We start from the raw sequence: 17,947 nt of genomic DNA, 5'->3' as shown, positions 1-17,947 counted from the left end.
AAAAAGAAGAAACTTTTACCCTTTGCAACAATATAGATGGACCTGGAGAATATTATGCTAAGTGAAATAAGCCAGTCAGAGAAAGACAAAAACCGTATGACTTAACACATATGTGGAATCTAATGAACAGACTGAACTAACAAGGAATGGGGACAGGCTCATAAATGGAGAGCAGGATGACAGCTGGTGGGGTGGAAGAATTGAGCAGAAAGGAAAAAGGACTCATGGACATGGACAACAGTATGGTGACTGATGGGGGGAGGGAGGTATAAGGGGACTAAATGGTAATGGAAAAATACAATAAAGATAAAAACAAAAAAAGAGCAACCTTCAAATTTGCTCCACTAAAAGATAAATAGAGTTTTTCTTTTTATTCTAAAAGATTTTTAAAAGATGATTTTAGAGAGAGAGAGGAAGGGAGAGAGACAGAGAAAGAAACACTGATTTGTTGTTCCACTTACTTATGCATTCATTGGTTGCTTCTTGTATGTGCCCTGACCAGGGACTGAACACGCAACCTTGGTGTATCAGGATGATGCTTTAACCAACTGAGCTATCCAGCCAAGGCCAATAACATTTTCTTTTTGTTTGTTTGTTTATTTATTTATTTAGAGAGGGAGAGAAACATCAATGTGTGGTTGCCTGTCAAGCACCCGTAACTGGGGACCTGGCCCACAACCCAGGCATGTGCCCTGACTGGGAATCCAAACAGCATCCACTGAGCCATACCAGCCATGGCACATTTTCTTATTACTTAAATTTACGTTGGTATAGTAGTACACACAGAATTGGTTAGAAAATTGTATTGGGGTTTAATTATTAAAGGACTAGAACATTCTTTTTATATGGAATGTGAGTTTCTGTTTATTATGGAGACATTAAAATTAAAAATGGGTTTTCTTTTAAATGAATCAGAAGATGTGAAAAGAAATTTTGGAGGATAAGTATCAGTTAGAAGACGGTGCCAACGAGGAAAGGTAAATTAGCCCTACCCTTACATAGTAAGAACAAACTATTATCTAATACCAGCTAAATGTTCATAGTGGAAACAATGGTTATGAACTTGGGCTCCCTGGGCATCCTGACCTGGGTTCAAATCCTGCTTCTTTTACTTACTAGCTCTGTGATTTTGTGGAAATTACTTAATCTCCATCCCGTAGTATTTTTTGTTTGTTTTTCTGGTATAGAATGGGAGGGCTGATAACATGCATCTCAAGGAAAGGTTTCTCCTACAGTTTTCCATATAAATCACTCAGCATAGCGCCTCGTCTAGTCTGTGCTCATTTTCAATGTTACTGTCAAATTATCTTCTGGGCCCCATGGTTCTGAGCAAATTAATTATTTCCTATACTGCACCTATGATAATATTTCTTAATCTAAAACTGAGTAACTTAAAACTTTTCTCACTATTCTTTTTTTTAAACATTTTTTTATTTTTTTAAAGATTTTATTTATTTATCTTTAGAGGGGAAGGAGAGAGGGAGAGAAACATCAATGTATGGTTGCCTCGAGAGTGTCCCCTGCTGGGAACTGGCCCGCAACCCAGGCACGTGCCCTGACGGGGAATCGAACCGCAACCCTCCAGTCCACAGGCCTGCGCTCAATCCACTGAGCCACACCAGCCAGGGCTTTCACTATTCTTTTTTGTTAAAGATTTTATTTATTTACTTTTAGGGAGAGGGGAAGGTAGGGAGAAAGAAAGGGAGAGAAACATCAATATGTAAGAGAAACATCAATCAGTTGCCTCTTACATGCCCCCAGATATGGACCTGGCCTGCAACCCAGGCATTGCCCTGACCTGGAACTGAACTGTTGACCTTTCAGTCTGTGGGACACCCAACCCACTAAGCCACACTAGTCAGGGCTTTTCTCACTATTCTCACTCTGACTTTGAAATATCTGAAATCACCTAACATATTACACAAGCTCCACTGTAGGAACCCATGGTACTACCTTGTACTTAATCCTCGGGTGTCAAGAACAAAGCCTGGCCTTTGGGGGTGGGAGTAAAACCTGGCCCAGGGCATGAGTCCCACCCTGGCCCTGATAGCCTGAGGCTGGGCAGAGTCCAGACCACTGAGGGGACCGGAAACACGTCTGCTCTGGACCAATGAGTGGTCCAGATGCCCTGGAGGGAGGTTCTTGGTAGACAATTTTGATGTAACTCCTTTTATTTCACTAGATCTAAAACTTATCTATGCTTTTAAGCAGAAGGACTGCCCTGGCTGGTGTGGCTCAGTGGATTGAGCGAGGGCCTGGGAACCACATGATCGTGGTTCAATTCCCAGTCAGGGCACATGCCTGGGTTGCAGGCCAGTTCCCAGCAGGGGACTCATGAGAGGCAACCATACATTGATATTTCTCTCCTCTCCTTCCCTTCCCCTCTAAAAGATAAATAAATAAAATCTTTAAAAAAAAAGCAGGACTATTGACTGGCCCTGTTTTATCTCTTGGGGTCTCTTGTTATTTCTCCATTTTTCTCCTACAGTGCTTCAGGGAAATTCATAGCATTACAGGCCTACCTCAAGAATCAAGAAACATCTCAAATAAGCAATCTAACTTTACACCTAAAAGAACTAGAAAAAGAACAAACAAAGCCCAAAGTGAATAGAAAGAGGGAAACAATAAAGATCAAGCAGAAATAAGTGAAAAAAGACAAGCTCTGATTTTTTAGAATCTAAAAAAAAACCCCCCAAACCCCCCAAATGGATGAAACCAAGAGTTGGTTCTTTGAAAAGATAAACAAGATTGCTAAATCTTTAGCCAGACTCATGAAGAAAAAAATAGAGAGGACCCAAATAAGTCAAATTAGAAATGAAAGAGAATTAACAACCACCCTGGCTGGAGCTTCTCAGTGGACTGAGTGCCGGCCTGCAAACTGAAAGGCAGCCTGCTCAGTTCCCAGTCAGGGCACAGGCCTGGGTGGTGGGCCAGGTCCCCAGTTGGGGGTGTGCAAGAGGCAACCAATTGATGTTTCTCTTGCACACTGATGTTTCACTCCCTCTCTTTCTCCCTCCCTTCCCTCTCTCTAAAAATAAATAAATGGAAAAATCTTAAAAAAGAGAGAAGTAACAACTGATACCGCACAATACAAAGGATTTTGAGAAAATAATACAAACACATATGCCAACAAAATGGACAATCTGGAAGAAATCAATAAATGCCTAGAAACATACAATCTTCCAAAACTAAATCAAGAAGGGAAAATCTAAATAGACCAATTACATTTTAAAAAATTGAAGCAATAATAATAATAATAATAATATCCTCAACAAACAAAAGTCCTGAACCAGATGGCTTCACAAGTGATTTTTACCAAACACTCAAAGAAAAAATTACATCTGTCCTTCTCAAATTATTTCAAAAGAGTCCAGAGGAGGGAAGACTCCCACGCTCATTTTACAAGGTCAGCATGATCCTAATTCCAAAACCAGCTATTCAAAAGAAGAAAAATTTAGGCCAATATTCCTGATGAACATAGATGCAAAAATCCTCAACCAAGTATTAGCAAACTCAATTCAGCAACACATTAAAACGACCACACACCATAATAAAATGGAATTTATTCCTTGCATGCAAGGTTGGTACAATATACACAAAGTGATTAACATGGTATCCCACATAAACAAATGAAGGTTAAAAAAACCATACAATCATCAATAAATGCAGAAAAATCAAGCACAAAATCAAGCACCCATTTATAACAAATTTCAAAAAATCAAGCACCCATTTATAACAAAACTCTCAGCAAAGTGGGACTAGAGGTTACAGACCCCAACATAATGGCCATATATGACAAACACACAGCTAACACCACACTCAACAGGGAAAAACTAAAAGCATTTCCCTTAAAATGAGGAAGAAGACAGGATGTCTGCTTTCGCCACTCTTATTCAACATAGTACTGGAAGTTCTAGCCACAGCAATCAGACAGAAAGAAATAAAAGGCATAAATTGGAAATGAAAAAGTAAAACTGTCATTATTTGCAGATGACATGATACTACATATAAAGAACACTAAAGATTCCACTAAAAACTACTAAACTGATAAATGCATTCAGCAAAGTAGTAGGACACAAATAAATATGCAGAAATCAGTCGCATTTTATACATAAATAATGACCTACCTGAAAGGGAAATGAAGAAAAAAAATCCCACTTACAATTGCAACCAAAAAATAAGGGGTGGTCTGGGGAGGGGGCCAGGTCCATGCCCAGCGGCATGGTCCAGTTGCTCATTTCTGCTGGGGCTGGGGACACCTGAGGTGCATCCTGCATGCTAGTCCACTCTCTGTGAGTCCCAGACCTGCTCCCAGTCTCAGGCTCCACCTGGTCCCTGGCAGTGCTGGGCCTTGGCTTCTGCAGAGGCCAGTGGCAGGTGGCTTGGGCAGCACGTGTAGGCTTGAGACATTCGCACGCTCCTCTCCCCACTGTGCCTCAGTTTCCCAAGCAGGAAGACAGCCCAGTGCATGCCACTGGACGCTGCCTCTGCCCGGGGCATGTCCACACCTAACCTGCCCGGAGTGCTCAAGTGAAGGCTCAGGGTGTCACCTGTGGGCTGGCCTGATACTCTCTTTGATTGGTGGGGAGATAGAGGCTCAGAGTGTGGGATGTGTACAAGATGACGTGGTAACCAGCAATGTGGATGGACATCCAAGTCCTTTGAAAGGGGGAAAGGCTCTGGCTGGTGTGGCATAAGTAAAATCTTTGTAAAAAAGTGGTGGAGAAAGTCATGTCCCTGGAGCGCGCATGTAGGAGCTCCTCTAAGCAGCATAAAAACTCTGCCCTGGTGGCTCCTTACTCATGTGGTCATTCCTGACCCCCAAGTAAATCCACACTACTTGAGGGGTATGGGACCTAACTCCTGAGCGCCCCCCATGGCCACGGGCTCCCTGCACCAACTTTGAGGTGAGAGGTTTCGTGTCCCACACAGCAACCAGAATGATCATAAGGCAAATACCAGACCAATCACTTTCCTACTTAAACCCTTATCCACTAAGAATGTCCAAATCTAAAGAAAAAATTTTTATTTATTTATTTTTAGAGAAAGGGAAAGGAAGAAAGAGAGGGAGTGAAACATGGATGTGTGAGAGATACACCAATAGGTTGCCCTCAGGCATGACCACAAATGGGCACCTGACCCACAACCCGGGTGTGTGTCCTGACTGGGAATTGAACCGGCAGCCTTTCAGTTTGTGGGGCTAGCACTCAGTCCACTGAGCCACACCAGCCAGGGCCAAATCAGTAGAGAATTTTTATAAACATTGATTTGAGCCAAACAGAGGATAGACCTGAAAGCAGTATTTCAACGAACCGAGATAAATGTTTCCAAGACAAGGATAGTTTGCAGCTTCTATTATGCATTTGGAATTAAGGAGAGAACCTAAGGAAGATTTCATGAAGGTGGGAGGAGGCAAGGTCTGGATTGGATTCAGGATAGTTAAGATTCTCTGCTCTCTTGAGAGTGATCTTGCTTTAGAAGGAAGGGTCTGGTCTGAAAAGGACAGTCACATATTAGAAGGAAGGGCCTGAAATGAGGCATTTCAAAGATGTGTTCATCTAGATGCATGAAATGATGGGCAGGGCTTGCCCAAGGCAGATAAACCTTTAACCAAAGAAGTTATATGTCTGGGGAGTGACTACCCACCACGACCTGCCTAGTTGACAATTTATGATCACCCTGTGAGGTTACTGTCCATAGAAGGCCTTTTTCATCCATGCCCTCCACGCTGACCCTGGACTTAGACTGAAATCGGTCTCTGACCACAGCCCTCTTGCACTGGCTCCCTGAAACTGATCTGGCAGCCTTTCTGCCTTGTGCTCTAGTTGCAGGAGCTTCCTGATGTGTGCCAGGAGCCTGACCTTGGATTTCTCAGTGGCCCGTCCTTCCTATCTCAGCTGAAATCACCTCCTCCTACAGGCTGAGGAGTTTATTTGCACAATAAAGTTTGAGGAGTACTGCTGTAAAATAAATTATAAGATACTGAAGAAAGAAATGGAAGAACATACAAATAACTAGGAGCATATATCATGCCCACAAATGGGAAGAATTAGCATCATTAAAGTGTCTACACTATCCCAAGCAATCTACAGATTCAACCCAATCCCTATCAAAATGCCAATGGCGTATTTCACAGAACTAGAACAAATAATCAAAAAATTTACATGGAACCACAAAAGACTCCTAATAGCTACAGCAATCTTGAGAAAGAAAAACAAGATTGGAGGCATCACATTACTTGACATCAAACCATAATACAAGGCTATAGTAATTAAAACAGCATGGTACTGGAGTAAAAACAGCCACAGATCAGTGGAACAGAATAGAGAGCTCAAAAACCAACCTACACTTATATGGTCAATTAATACTTTCCAAAGAAGGCAAGAACATACAATGGAGTAAAGACAGTTTATGCAATAAATGGTGTTGGAAAAGTTGTACAGATACATGCAAAAAAAGAAAGAAAAAAAGGACTTCCGCCAAGATGGAGGCGTAGGTGGAAACACTGTGCCTTCTCCCACAACCAAGTTTGAATACAACAAAGGTTTAGTAAACAAAGACGCAGACAAAGAACACAAAATTGAACTATACGGAAGTCCGACAACAATGAACCATTCAACCAACTGGTAAGAGGGGCGAAGCCAGCAGCGGAGCAGGGTGGGGCAGGAAAGATCCCGCAGCCGGAGGAGCAGCAGCGTGGACTCAGTGAGGGTGCAGGGCAGGCCGACCACAGTCACATATTCGAGTGCAGATAAACCCGGGAAGGAGTGAGCAGTGAGACAGACCATGCAGGCCCTAGCACCAGGAAGCAGCAGAGGGGACCACCGTAGCTCCTCTCTGGCCCCACCCCCACATACAGCATCACAACCCAGTCACTGAGTTGCCACGCCCTGGTGAACACCTAGGGCTCCACTTCTCATACGTAACAGGCACGAACAGTCCAAAATATGGCTCAAGAAGAACTCAAAGCCCCAGAGCTGATAACTCTAAGCGACCAGGAAATAGCCAGCCTCTCATATGCACAGTTCAAAACACTGGTCATCAGGATGCTCACAGAACTGGTTGATTATAGAGGTCACTGGTCACAAATTAGAGGAACATATGAAGGCTAAACTAATTGAAATGAAGGGAAATGCACAGGAAACCAATAGTGATGGAAAGGAAACTGGGACTCAAATCAATGGAGTGGACCAGAAGGAAGAACGAAATATCCAACCAGAAAAGAATGAAGAAGTGAGAATTCAAAAAAAAATGAGGAGAGGCTTAGGAACCTCCAGGACACCTTTAAACATTCCAACATCCGAAATATAGGGGTACCAGAAGGGGAAAAGAAACAGCCACAAGTGGAAAACTTATCTGAACAAATAATAAAGAACTTCCCCGGTCTGGCAAAGGAAATAGACTTCCAGGAAATCCAGGAAGCTCAGAGAGTCCCAAAGAAGTTGGACCCAAGAAGGAACACACCAAGGCACATCATAATTACATTAGCCAAGACTAAAATGAAGGAGAGAATCCTAGAAGCAGCAAGAGATAAGGGGACAGTCACCTGCAAAGGAGTGCCCATCAGACTGTCAGCTGATTTCTCAAAAGAGACCTTACAGTCAGGAAGGGGCTGGAAAGAAGTATTCCAAGTCATGAAATCCAAAGACCTACATCCAAGATTGCTCTATTCAGCAAAGCTTTCATTTAGAATGGAAGAGCAGATAAAGTGCTTCTCAGATAAGGTCAAGTTAAAGGAGTTCATCATCACCAAGCCCTTATTATATGAAATGTTAAAGGGACTTATCTAAGAAAAAGAAGATGAAAAATATGAACAGTGAAAGGACAGCAAACTCAGAGTTATTAACAACCACACCTAAAACAAAAGCAAACTAAGAGGACAGCTAGATCAGGAGTGGAACCATAGAAATGAAGAACACATGGAGGGTTAGCAACAGGGGAGTGGGAGGAGGAGAAGGGGAGAAGGTACAGAAAATAGCATAGACAGTAGGTAGAAAATAGATAGGGGGTAGGGGAAGAATAGTATGGGAAATATAGAATCTAAAGAACTTGAGACACGTGGTCATAAACTGAAGGGGGGAATGGTGGGGGAGGGGGTGTGCAGGGTGGAGGGGAATAAAGGGTGAATAAAACAACTGTAATGATATAATCAATAAAATATATTAAAAAAGAAACCAGACCACCTACTGACACCATATAAACACTAAACTCACAATGGATTAAATACTTAAACATAAGGCTTGAAACCATAAAATTCCTAAAAGAAACCATAGATAGTAAAATCTCTGACATTCTTTTAGCAATATTTTTTTCTGATACATCTCCTTGAGCAAGAAAAACAAAAGAAAAAATAAACAAAAGAGACTGTATCAAACTAAAACGTTTTTGCACCACCTAGAACACCATTAACAAAATGAAAAGACAACCTACTGAATGGGAGAACATATTCACCAATGATACAACTGGTAAGGGGTTAATGTCCAGAATTTATAAAGAACTCATACAACTTAACAGCAACCTCCCCCACCCTGCACCTAATAATCCAATTATTGAACGGGCAAGGATCTGCATAGACACTACTCCAAAGAGGACATACAGATGGCCAATAGACATAGGAAAAGCAGCTCAACATCACTGATCATCAGAGAAATGTAAATTAAAACCACAAGGAGATATCATCTTACACCTGCCAGAATGACCATCATCAATAAATCAGCAAACAGCAAGTGTTGGTGAAGATGTGGAGAAAGGGGACATATAAATATTGCAGAAGACCAGGGAAATGAACTGGGCTGTGACACTGTACCTTCACACACACATAAAGAGACAGTTCCCTTTTCAGTGCAGTTGCTGTGTTCCTTGTCCCCTGAGGACAAAGGTAACCTTCCTCTTTTTGTGTACCTCCACCTCTTAAACATTCCTCTTTACTGAATCCACTACATTATAATAAAACTGCTTTGGTGTTTGCTTCCTGGACTAGACTACAAGCCCCACCCCCAGGGCAAGAAGAGTATTTTCCTCATCTCTGTTATGCAACAGGTCTTGGGAATAGAGCAGGCATCAGTGAATGTCTGTCAAATTAATGAAAGGAAAATTGTGGGGAGATGGGGGCAACTTTACACCAAAGAAGTTTGAAAGTATGAGGGAGAGTGGGCATCTGTAGTAATTTAGGAATCAGGCTAGCCTAGTTTTTAAACTGGAGAAGTATATATACAAGGTCTGTCCAGAAGGTATCCAGCCATGCAATATGAGAAATAGAGACATTTATTGAAGAAGATACAAAACAACATTGTACATAAGACAACGAAGCTGCAGTCCCCTTCAATGTAGGCACCTTGGGACCTCACATAGTTCCCTTAATTGCCACCAGCTATCCTGTTGTATTTTCTTGAATCTGATGGTGTGAAATCCATTCCCTTTCAAAGGTGATTTTAATTTTGGGAAAAACCAGAAGTCACAGGGTGCCAAATCTGGGCTGTACAGGGGCTGAGTCACCTGGGTGATTTGATGTTTTGCTAAAAAACTCTGCAGGAGATGTGATGCATAAGTAGGTGCACCGTCCTGATGAAGCTGCCAATCACCAGTTGCCCACAGCTTCAGCCTTCTGAATCATCCCAATAGTCTCCACCAAGGAATGCTGAAGCTTAATGCAAAATTTGATGCAGCATGGTTGCTGTACTCATTTTGAATGCGATATCCACACAGTCCACATGCTCACCCAAAGGGTCTGTCGCCCCCTACTGACTAGTACAGTGAAGTCATCATTGTTCACACATGCACATTCCAATTCACTCTCCTTGCAAGGTTACATCCATGTCCTGCAAACTGATGTCCTTATATTAACAATGGCTGGGCTTTTTCTGGACAGACCTTGTATATCAGGGTATGTGAGGTCTGTGTACCACCCCAACTGAAACATATAGTCCTTGGATGTAGCCAAAAATTCCACTTTACCCCAGGACAATCAGTTCACAGGCAACATATTAAACTTTCCAAGATTAGCCTGCTCAGCATGCAAACCAACTATTAGAAACCTGATGGCCCTGCAGATTACCTGCCAGGATTAGCACAGAAGCCCAGACAGTTAATGCACCTTTGGGTAGAGTTAAGCAGCTAGTTCTGCCAAGGACTGTGAAGAGGGTCACAGAGTCAGGTCAGGGCAGCTCTTGCCATCTTCTCTATGTCTACCTTACCCACTGTCAGGTAAAACGCAGAGCAAGCGGGGAAGCTTGCTTCTCAGGCACCTGGCCCCGTCAGAAAGGGGTAGAGACCAGACTACTGGAAACAGGGGTAAGCCGGGGCTCCGCCACCAAGGTCCTGCCAGCAAGGCTAAGCATAAAAAGGCCTTTTAGAGCCCTTGAAGTGTGGGGCAAGAGAGAAGGCACACTGGAGACTGGGACGATGGACAGTCAGGAAGAAATGCTGAGGGAGCTACGAATATGGCGGGGGAGGTTCTGTGGGTCTAACAGAAGGCATGGAGAGGTATTACGGTCCATGAGCTTGGGAGGAGCTGCGCTCTGGTGGGTGAGGAGGCGGGGCAGAATCACGCGCGGCCCCGAGCGTGAGGCCTTTGACCATTTGCATTCGGGGTCCGGACTCCCCGAGTGCCGCGGCCTCGATTTTCAGGAACTGGCCCGCGGTGCCCGAGCCTGATGGGGTGCACGAGTCCGGGAGTCCCCGAGTGCGTCACGCAAGTGGGCGGCCCGGGAGCCAGGGGGTGTGACTGTAGATCCGGGGGCTGGCCAGCGTTCTCGCCCCGCGCTTCCGCCACTCCCCGCGCAACGGGCGAGCGAGAGGCTCACTTCCTCGGAGACCCTCCCCCCGGACTCACCTTCTTCCCTCCCCACCGGTTGGGCCCCAGACACGGCTTCCCACAAGCGGCACGCCCTCTCGCGGTCGAATCGCAGCCCGTCCGGTTCCCGGCCCTCCCGCTCCTCCGAGCTGCTGTAGGGCCGAGCCCCTCCGCCGTCCGTGGCCTCCACCGAGCCCAACGCGGCATAGTCCATCTTTCCCGCAAGCCCAAACCCACAGATAGCCGCTCTCGAACCTTGGTCTCGCGAGATGTGGTTGGGAGGGTGACTTTGCCTGGCTAACAAATCTCGCGAGTTTGAGAGCCGCAGACCGTGTTGCGCGGTGCTGGCGCTGGCGGTTCTTAAGCCGGATGGCTTCTGGGGAGCCCGGGTGGTCTCTGTAAATTAAGAAGTTGTGTGGCAGGTTCCTAGTAGCCCACTCCCTTCTGGACGGGCTCGTGCAGTCTTTGGCCCTAGGTTGTCATTTTGCTCACGGTCAGCCTTGGACATTTCTCATTTCGTTCTCGCTGAAGGCTGTGTGATGTGGGAATATTTCCCCTATTTCACTGGTAGGAAAATTGAGACCCAGAACTTTGAAGTTGTGTATTTAAGAGTTTACTGCTACCCTGACCTGTGTGCCTTACTTGGTTGGGCGTCTTCCGCAGAGCGAAAGGTTGCCTGTTGGAATCCCGGTCAGGGCACATGCCTGTGTTGCAGGTTTGGTCCCTCGTCCAGGCGTGATGTTTCTCTCTTGCATCAATATTTGTCTCCCTCTCTTTCTCCCTCCCTTCCTCTCTCTCTGAAAGTACATAAATAAAATTTAAAAAAAGTTCACTACTAGTAAGTTAGTGGTAGAGCAGAACTCCATCTCCATGATTAAATAGATACCATTTGCGTTCTAGCTGCTAATCCCCACCCCAGACCTCTTTGAATTCCTTTCTGATGTAAATTCTGTAATTCTTTTGGAGCCACCCTCTCTCGCCAAAGTTATTATTACAGAATCCGCTGGTCCCTTCCTTTGCCCTTCAGGTATTCCCAAGCACAGCAGCAGCCCCAGTGATCCTCTTGAAACAAGCCATGTTATGACACCTTGGTGTTCAAACTCTCCAACACCTTTCTAACTCACTCTTCAAGTAGCCCAAGATCTGAGTTTAGCCAACAGGATCCTACAGGATCTGACTTCCCTTAACCTCTCTGGCCTTGTTTCCTGCTGTGTTTGTTAGCCTCCAGCCCCTTCCTTCCTGTGCTAGTGACCCTGGCCTCCTGAAATGCATTTTCCCCATCTGTCGTCAGGGCATTGGTCCTCAGGGCATTTGTCCTCAGGGCTCAGCCTCTCTTCCTCTTTGGAGACTGTACCTAATTTTTACCTCTCCATACACCCTTGCACACACTTCACGTCCTTTCCTGCTTTATCTATTTATTTTTAACTTTTTATTTATTTGTTTTTAGAGACAGAGACAGAAGAAGGGAGGGAGGGGGAGACAGAGAAAGAGAAGCATCCATTTGTTCTACTTATGTATGCTTGGTTGATTCTTTTAAAAAAAAATATTTACTTAGAGGGCAAGGGAGGGAGAAAGAGAGGGAGAGAAATATTAACATGTGGCTACCTCTCGAACACCCCCTAATGGAGATCTGACCTGGCCCACTACATGCTAGGCATGTGCCCTGGTTGGGAATTGAACCAGCAATCCTTTGGTAATTCTTTGGTTTGCAGGCCGGCACTCAATCCACTGCGCTACACCAGTCAGGAGATCTTTCTCCTTTTAAAATTCATTAAATAGTTATTAAGCATCTTCAGTGAACTAGATATTTTCTTAGGTAATAGGAAATTTAATGTCTCTTTTTTCTTATTCACTTCTTTATTGAGGTGTAAAGTATATAAATACAAACCTTGAAACGATGTTATGTATAAAATATACCTGAATGTCTACCACCAAGGTCAAGATATAGAACACTTCTACAGTCCCACAGTGCTCCCCTGTGCCTCTTCTCACCGAAAAGAAGTCACTGTCCTGAACTCTAACCCTGTTGATCAGCTTTTGCCTGATTGTGAACTTTGTATAAGGGAGTTGTTTAACTTCTAAATATGCGAGGCTTTTCTAAATTTCTTATTGTTGTTAATTTTTAATTTGTTAATTTTGGTCCATTCTGATCAGAGAATTAAATTTCATTAAATTCAATTAAATCTTTTGAAATCTCATGATTTAATTCAGAGAATTAAATGTCAGTCTTTTGAAATCTCTTGAGATTTGTTTTATGATTCAACATATAGACTATTTGGTGAATGTTCCATTCGTATTTGAAAAGAATGTGTATTTTGCAGTTGCTGGGTGTAGCGTTGTATTCAATTATGTTGATGTGGTTGGTGATATATTCAGATCTTTTATATCCTTACCGACTTTTGTCTTGTTCTATTAATTATGGGTATGTATATGTGTGTGTGTTCAAGTCTCAATGATTTTGGATTTGTCTGTTCTTGGTTCTGTTATTTTTTGCTTCATGTATCTCATTTCTAAATATATAATAGGAAAGTCATATTTTCAGTTAGGTTAGATAGACGTGAAGTGCCCTGCCTGTCTTTGGCAATACTTACCTTAAGGTCTGCTTTGTCTGATGCTAATTTAGCTTCACCATCTCTCTTTTGTTTGTATTTGCATGGTATGTATTTTTTGATCCTCTTTTTTGTTTTGATCATGAATGGAGGTAAATATTTATTTGGGGAAAGAAACAGGAACCATTCCCAAGTATTAATTATAATGTGTTTTGTTAAAGAATATCTGTCACCAGAGGTCCAAAATCTTTATAAATACTATTTAATGGTAAAAATTTGAATACTGATATCTCAGTACCAACTGAGCCTCCTGTTTTCCCCAAATGCATTCAATAGCCATCCTCTTTTCGTGTGTTCTTTTTTAAAATGTTGATAACCTTATATTTCAAGTGTGTCTCCTGTATAAAAACAACAACAACAACAACAAAATAAAGTGTCTCTTGTAAATAGCATATGCCAGAGTTGGATTTTTAAAATCCAGCCTAATAATCTTTTATTTAGAGTGTTTAGTCCAGCTTTGCGCAGTGGCAGTATCGTAGCCAATGAGGTTTATCCGAGGCACGATTATTGCTAATAGAGTGTTTAGTCCATTTCCATTTAATTTAACTATGATACATTGTGTTTACCATTCTGCTATTTGGTTTCTGTTTGTTCCATCTGTTCTTTGGTTCTTTATTTTCTCTTTTTTTGCCTTCCTTTGGATTGAACAATTATTTTTAATTCCATTTTTATCTTTTGTTTTGATTGCTATTTAATTATTTAAATATTTTATTATTATTTAATTATCCTTCTAGTGGTTACTCTAGAGATTATAATTATATTCTTTACTCATCACCGTCTACTCTAAATTAGTATTTTTTCCCACTGCTTGAACAATGCTAGAACCTCAGAAAAGTTTAACTTTAACACTTTCTGCTTTCCGTGCTATTGTTGTGTACTTTATTTCAATATACCAGCAATTTTCAACTAGTGTGCACAAGAATTTTTAAAACATTCAATAACTGACTGTTAGTTAGGGGCACTGACCTCTTTTCTGTTCAAGCGCCAAATGAAAAAATGACAACCGGCAAAACAGCAGCAGCTGTCTGATGTGAACGAGTTAAAATTATATCTATTTTTTGTCAGATTGGCAAAAAATATAACCCTTTTTTTGATGTGCTATAGAATTTTAAAAATCAGTTTATGTGGCCCTGACTGGTGTGGCTCAGTTGGTTGGGTGCCCTCTTGCAAAGTGGCCGGTTTCCTTCTGGTTGGGGCACAGGCCTGGGTTGCAGGCTGGTTCCTGGTCCAGGCCCATGTCGATGTTTCTCTCACACATTGATGTTTTTCTCCCCCCCCTTTCTTCCCCCCTTCCCCTCTTCTCAGAATAAATAAATTTTAAAAATCTTTATTTATTTATTTTTAATTTAATTTTATTTGTTTATTTATCTTTAGAGGGGAAGGAGAGAGGGAGAGAAACATCAATGTATGGTTGCCTTTTGTGCGTCCCCTGCTGGTAATTAGCCTGCAAGGAACTGGCCTGCAACCCAGGCATGTGCCCTGACTGGGAATCAAACCGTGATCCTCTGGTTCACAGGCCCGCACTCAATCCACTGAGCTACGCCAGCCAGGGTCTTTATTTTTTTATTTAAAAAAAACTTTTAAATTTAATTATTGTTCAAGTACAGTTTTCCATCCCCCCACTCCCATTCCAGCCCACCCCCCCCAAATTTTAAAAATCTTAAAAAATAATTAGTTTAGTTGTGCCATGAGATGAAAAAGGTTGAAAATTGCAGCAGTATATATTTTCAGTCATACGAGACATGATTTGTGCTGTTTGAAACTGTCAGCGTTTGCCTGTTTAGCCATCCTGTCAGGAGTGCGTTCGTTTTGGCCGTTCCATGTTACCATCTGGCTCGTCTTCACTCGGACTAGAGAATTTCATATGGTCTGTTTTGTAGGGTAGGTCTGCTCGTGATGAATCAGCTCAGTGTTTGATTGTCAAAAAATGTCCCATTTTGCCTTCATTATTTTTTTGTTCTGGTAAAATATATGCACCATAAATTTGACTATTTTAACCATTTTAAAGTGTCCGGTTGAACGGCATTCAGTGCATTCACATCGTGGGGCAGTCGTCCCACTCTCCGCCTCCAGAGCTTGCCCATCATCCCCTTGACCACTGACTCTGTGTCCCCCCTCCCCCCAGAGCCCACCATAACCACAGCCACCGCTCTGCTTTCTGTATTTACAAACTCGACTGTTCTGGGTTCTTCATAGAAGTAGGATCATATGATATTTACCCTTCTGTATTTGGCTTATTTCACTTAACATGTTTTCAAGTTCATTCATGTTGTAGCATGTATCAGAACTTCCTTCTTAAGACTGAATAATACTCCATTGTATGAGGGAGGGCCCCCCCAAAACTGGAACTTATTTATAGAAACTGTGTATTTATTCTCATGTGTTTAAACTTCAGTCACCTTAGCCCTGGCTGGTGTAGCTCAGTGGATTGAGCGCGGGCCTGCGAGCCAGAGTATCGCGGTTCAATTCCCAGTCAGGGCACATGCCTGGGTTGCTGGCCAGTTCCCAGTTCCCAGCTGGGGACGCATGAGAGGCAACCATACATTGATATTTCTCTCCCTCTCTCCTTCCCTTCCCCTCTAAAGGTAAATAAATAAAATTTAAAAAAATAAATAAAAAGGAACTTCTGGTTTCTGTTTAAAAAAAATAAAAAATAAAAAATAAACTTCAGTCACCTTCACAGTAGTCTGCATTTGATGCAGGACACCTATTGAGATGTTTTTCCACTGCTCAAAACAGCTTTTGAACTCATCAGTTTTAGCACCTTTTAGTGCGTCTACCTTTCTTGGTTTCACCTCTTCCACATCAGCAAAACGTTTCCCTTTGATGCCTTTTTATCTGGAAATAGCTCAGGGTGATTGGGTGAATAGGGAGGGTGGTTTGGTCCAAAACTGCTGAACGGTTCGCTCACTTTGGGCAAGTGAGCTCATAAATCACCCAACGTGAGATGGGCAAACACATTGAAAGAGTCTTCAAAAAACGTTCACTGAAGACAAAAGCAGCCTCTCACAACAATGCCAGCTGGCAGTCTGATACTGATGGGTTCCTAGAACACTAACCTAGAGTGGGAAGTCTAGGTTAGACTTCCGAAACCGGCCCCCCCAGAAGGTAAATCTGTTTGGGGGAGGTCCTCGCCTTTTATGTACATACCACATTTGTTTTACCCATTCATTCATCCATTGGTGGACACCTGGGCTGCTTCTACCTTTTGGCTATTGGAAATAATGCTACTGTGAACATAGGTGTTCAAATATCTGTTTGAACTCCTGCTTTTAAAAAAACACGTATTATTTATTTACTTTTTAGAGAGGAGAAGGGAGGAAGAAGGAGAGGGAGAGAAACCTCCACGTGTGAGAGATAGATCCAGCGGTTGCCTCTTGCACACTCCTACCTGGGGACCTGGCCCACAACCCAGGCGTGTGCTCTGACTGGGGATCTAACCCAGTGACCTTTTTGTTCAGAGGCTGATAGCTCAATCCACTGAGCCACACCAGCCAGAGCTGTGCTCCTGCTTTTAATTCTTTTTTTTTTAAAAGATTTTATTTATTTATCTTTAGAGGGGAAGGGAAGGAGAGAAATATCAATGTATGGTTGCCTCTCATGAGTCCCCTGCTGGGAACTGGCCTGCAACCCAGGCATGTGCCCTGACTGGGGATCAAACTGTGATCCTTTGGTTTGCAGGCAGGTGCTCAATCCACTGAGCTACACCAGCCAGGGCAAATTCTTTTGGGTCTATATCTAGAAATGAAATTGTTGCATCATATGTAAATTTTATGTTTCACTTTTTGAGGAGCCACCACACTGTTTTCCGCGGTGGCTAACCATTCCCATTCCCATGAGCAATGTATGAGGGTTCCAGTTTCTTCACATCTTTGTCAACATTTGTTATTTTCCATTTCATTTCTGAGGGATGTTTTTGCTGAGTATAGAGTCCTAAGTTGATAGATGGGTTTTTTCACCGATTTAAAGTGCCATTTTTTCATTCTGCTTTGTTCCATTTCTGTTTTGCCCTGTTTCTGTTGAAATGATAGTCACTAATCTTATTCTTGCTCCTTCAATCATAATGTATCTCTTTTATGTGACTGTTTTTAAGATATTCTGTTTGGCTTTTAGCAGTTTAGTGTGATATATTCTTCCTTCTTATAGTATTTATTTGTATTAATTTTGACTGGAGTTCAGTGAACTTTTTGGATTCATGATTTGATATCTTTGCAGTTTTGGAAAATTCTTGAAGAATATTTGAATTCTTGAAGAAAATATTTGAAGAAATCCAGTATTTCTTCAAATACTGTTATTGTTTCATTCTCTGCTCTTCTCCCAGGACTCCGACTACTCACATGTGTTTGAACTTTTGCCATGTGCTGTAAGCCTTTTACTCAGTGGATATTCTGTATTATTTTTCCTCTGAGCTTCTGCCTGGATATTTTCTACTGTTGTTTCTTCTAGTTCACTACTCCTCTGTCCTACTGTTAATATCCTGTTAAATCTGTCTGTAGTATTTTAAATTTTGGATATAGCATTTGTAGTTTTAGAATTTAAATATGCT

At 42.5% G+C, this 17,947-nt stretch overlaps 1 protein-coding gene and 1 pseudogene across 1 annotated transcript in view; one reads left to right on the top strand and one right to left on the bottom strand.

Moving 5' to 3' along the window:
* The window catches only part of ZNF346 (zinc finger protein 346), a 32,891-nt gene extending 21,847 nt beyond the window's left edge, over nucleotides 1-11,044 (bottom strand). The window contains exon 1 of the mRNA XM_037064443.1: nucleotides 10,832-11,044. Within this exon, the coding sequence (XP_036920338.1) occupies nucleotides 10,832-11,006 (175 nt within the window). The 5' untranslated portion in view covers nucleotides 11,007-11,044. The remainder of the gene's footprint in view (nucleotides 1-10,831) is intronic.
* A 2,810-nt stretch (nucleotides 11,045-13,854) lies between these two features.
* On the top strand, nucleotides 13,855-13,982 carry LOC118999773 (uncharacterized; annotated as a pseudogene).
* The last annotated feature ends 3,965 nt before the right edge of the window (nucleotides 13,983-17,947 follow it).

Source organism: Sturnira hondurensis, unplaced genomic scaffold (assembly GCF_014824575.4).
Source record: "Sturnira hondurensis isolate 20B ecotype Veracruz unplaced genomic scaffold, ASM1482457v3 Scaffold0015262, whole genome shotgun sequence".
Taxonomy (NCBI): Eukaryota; Metazoa; Chordata; class Mammalia; order Chiroptera; family Phyllostomidae; genus Sturnira; species Sturnira hondurensis.
Note: the sequence above shows the minus strand (reverse complement) of the source record. Positions and strands in the feature narration are given on the sequence as shown.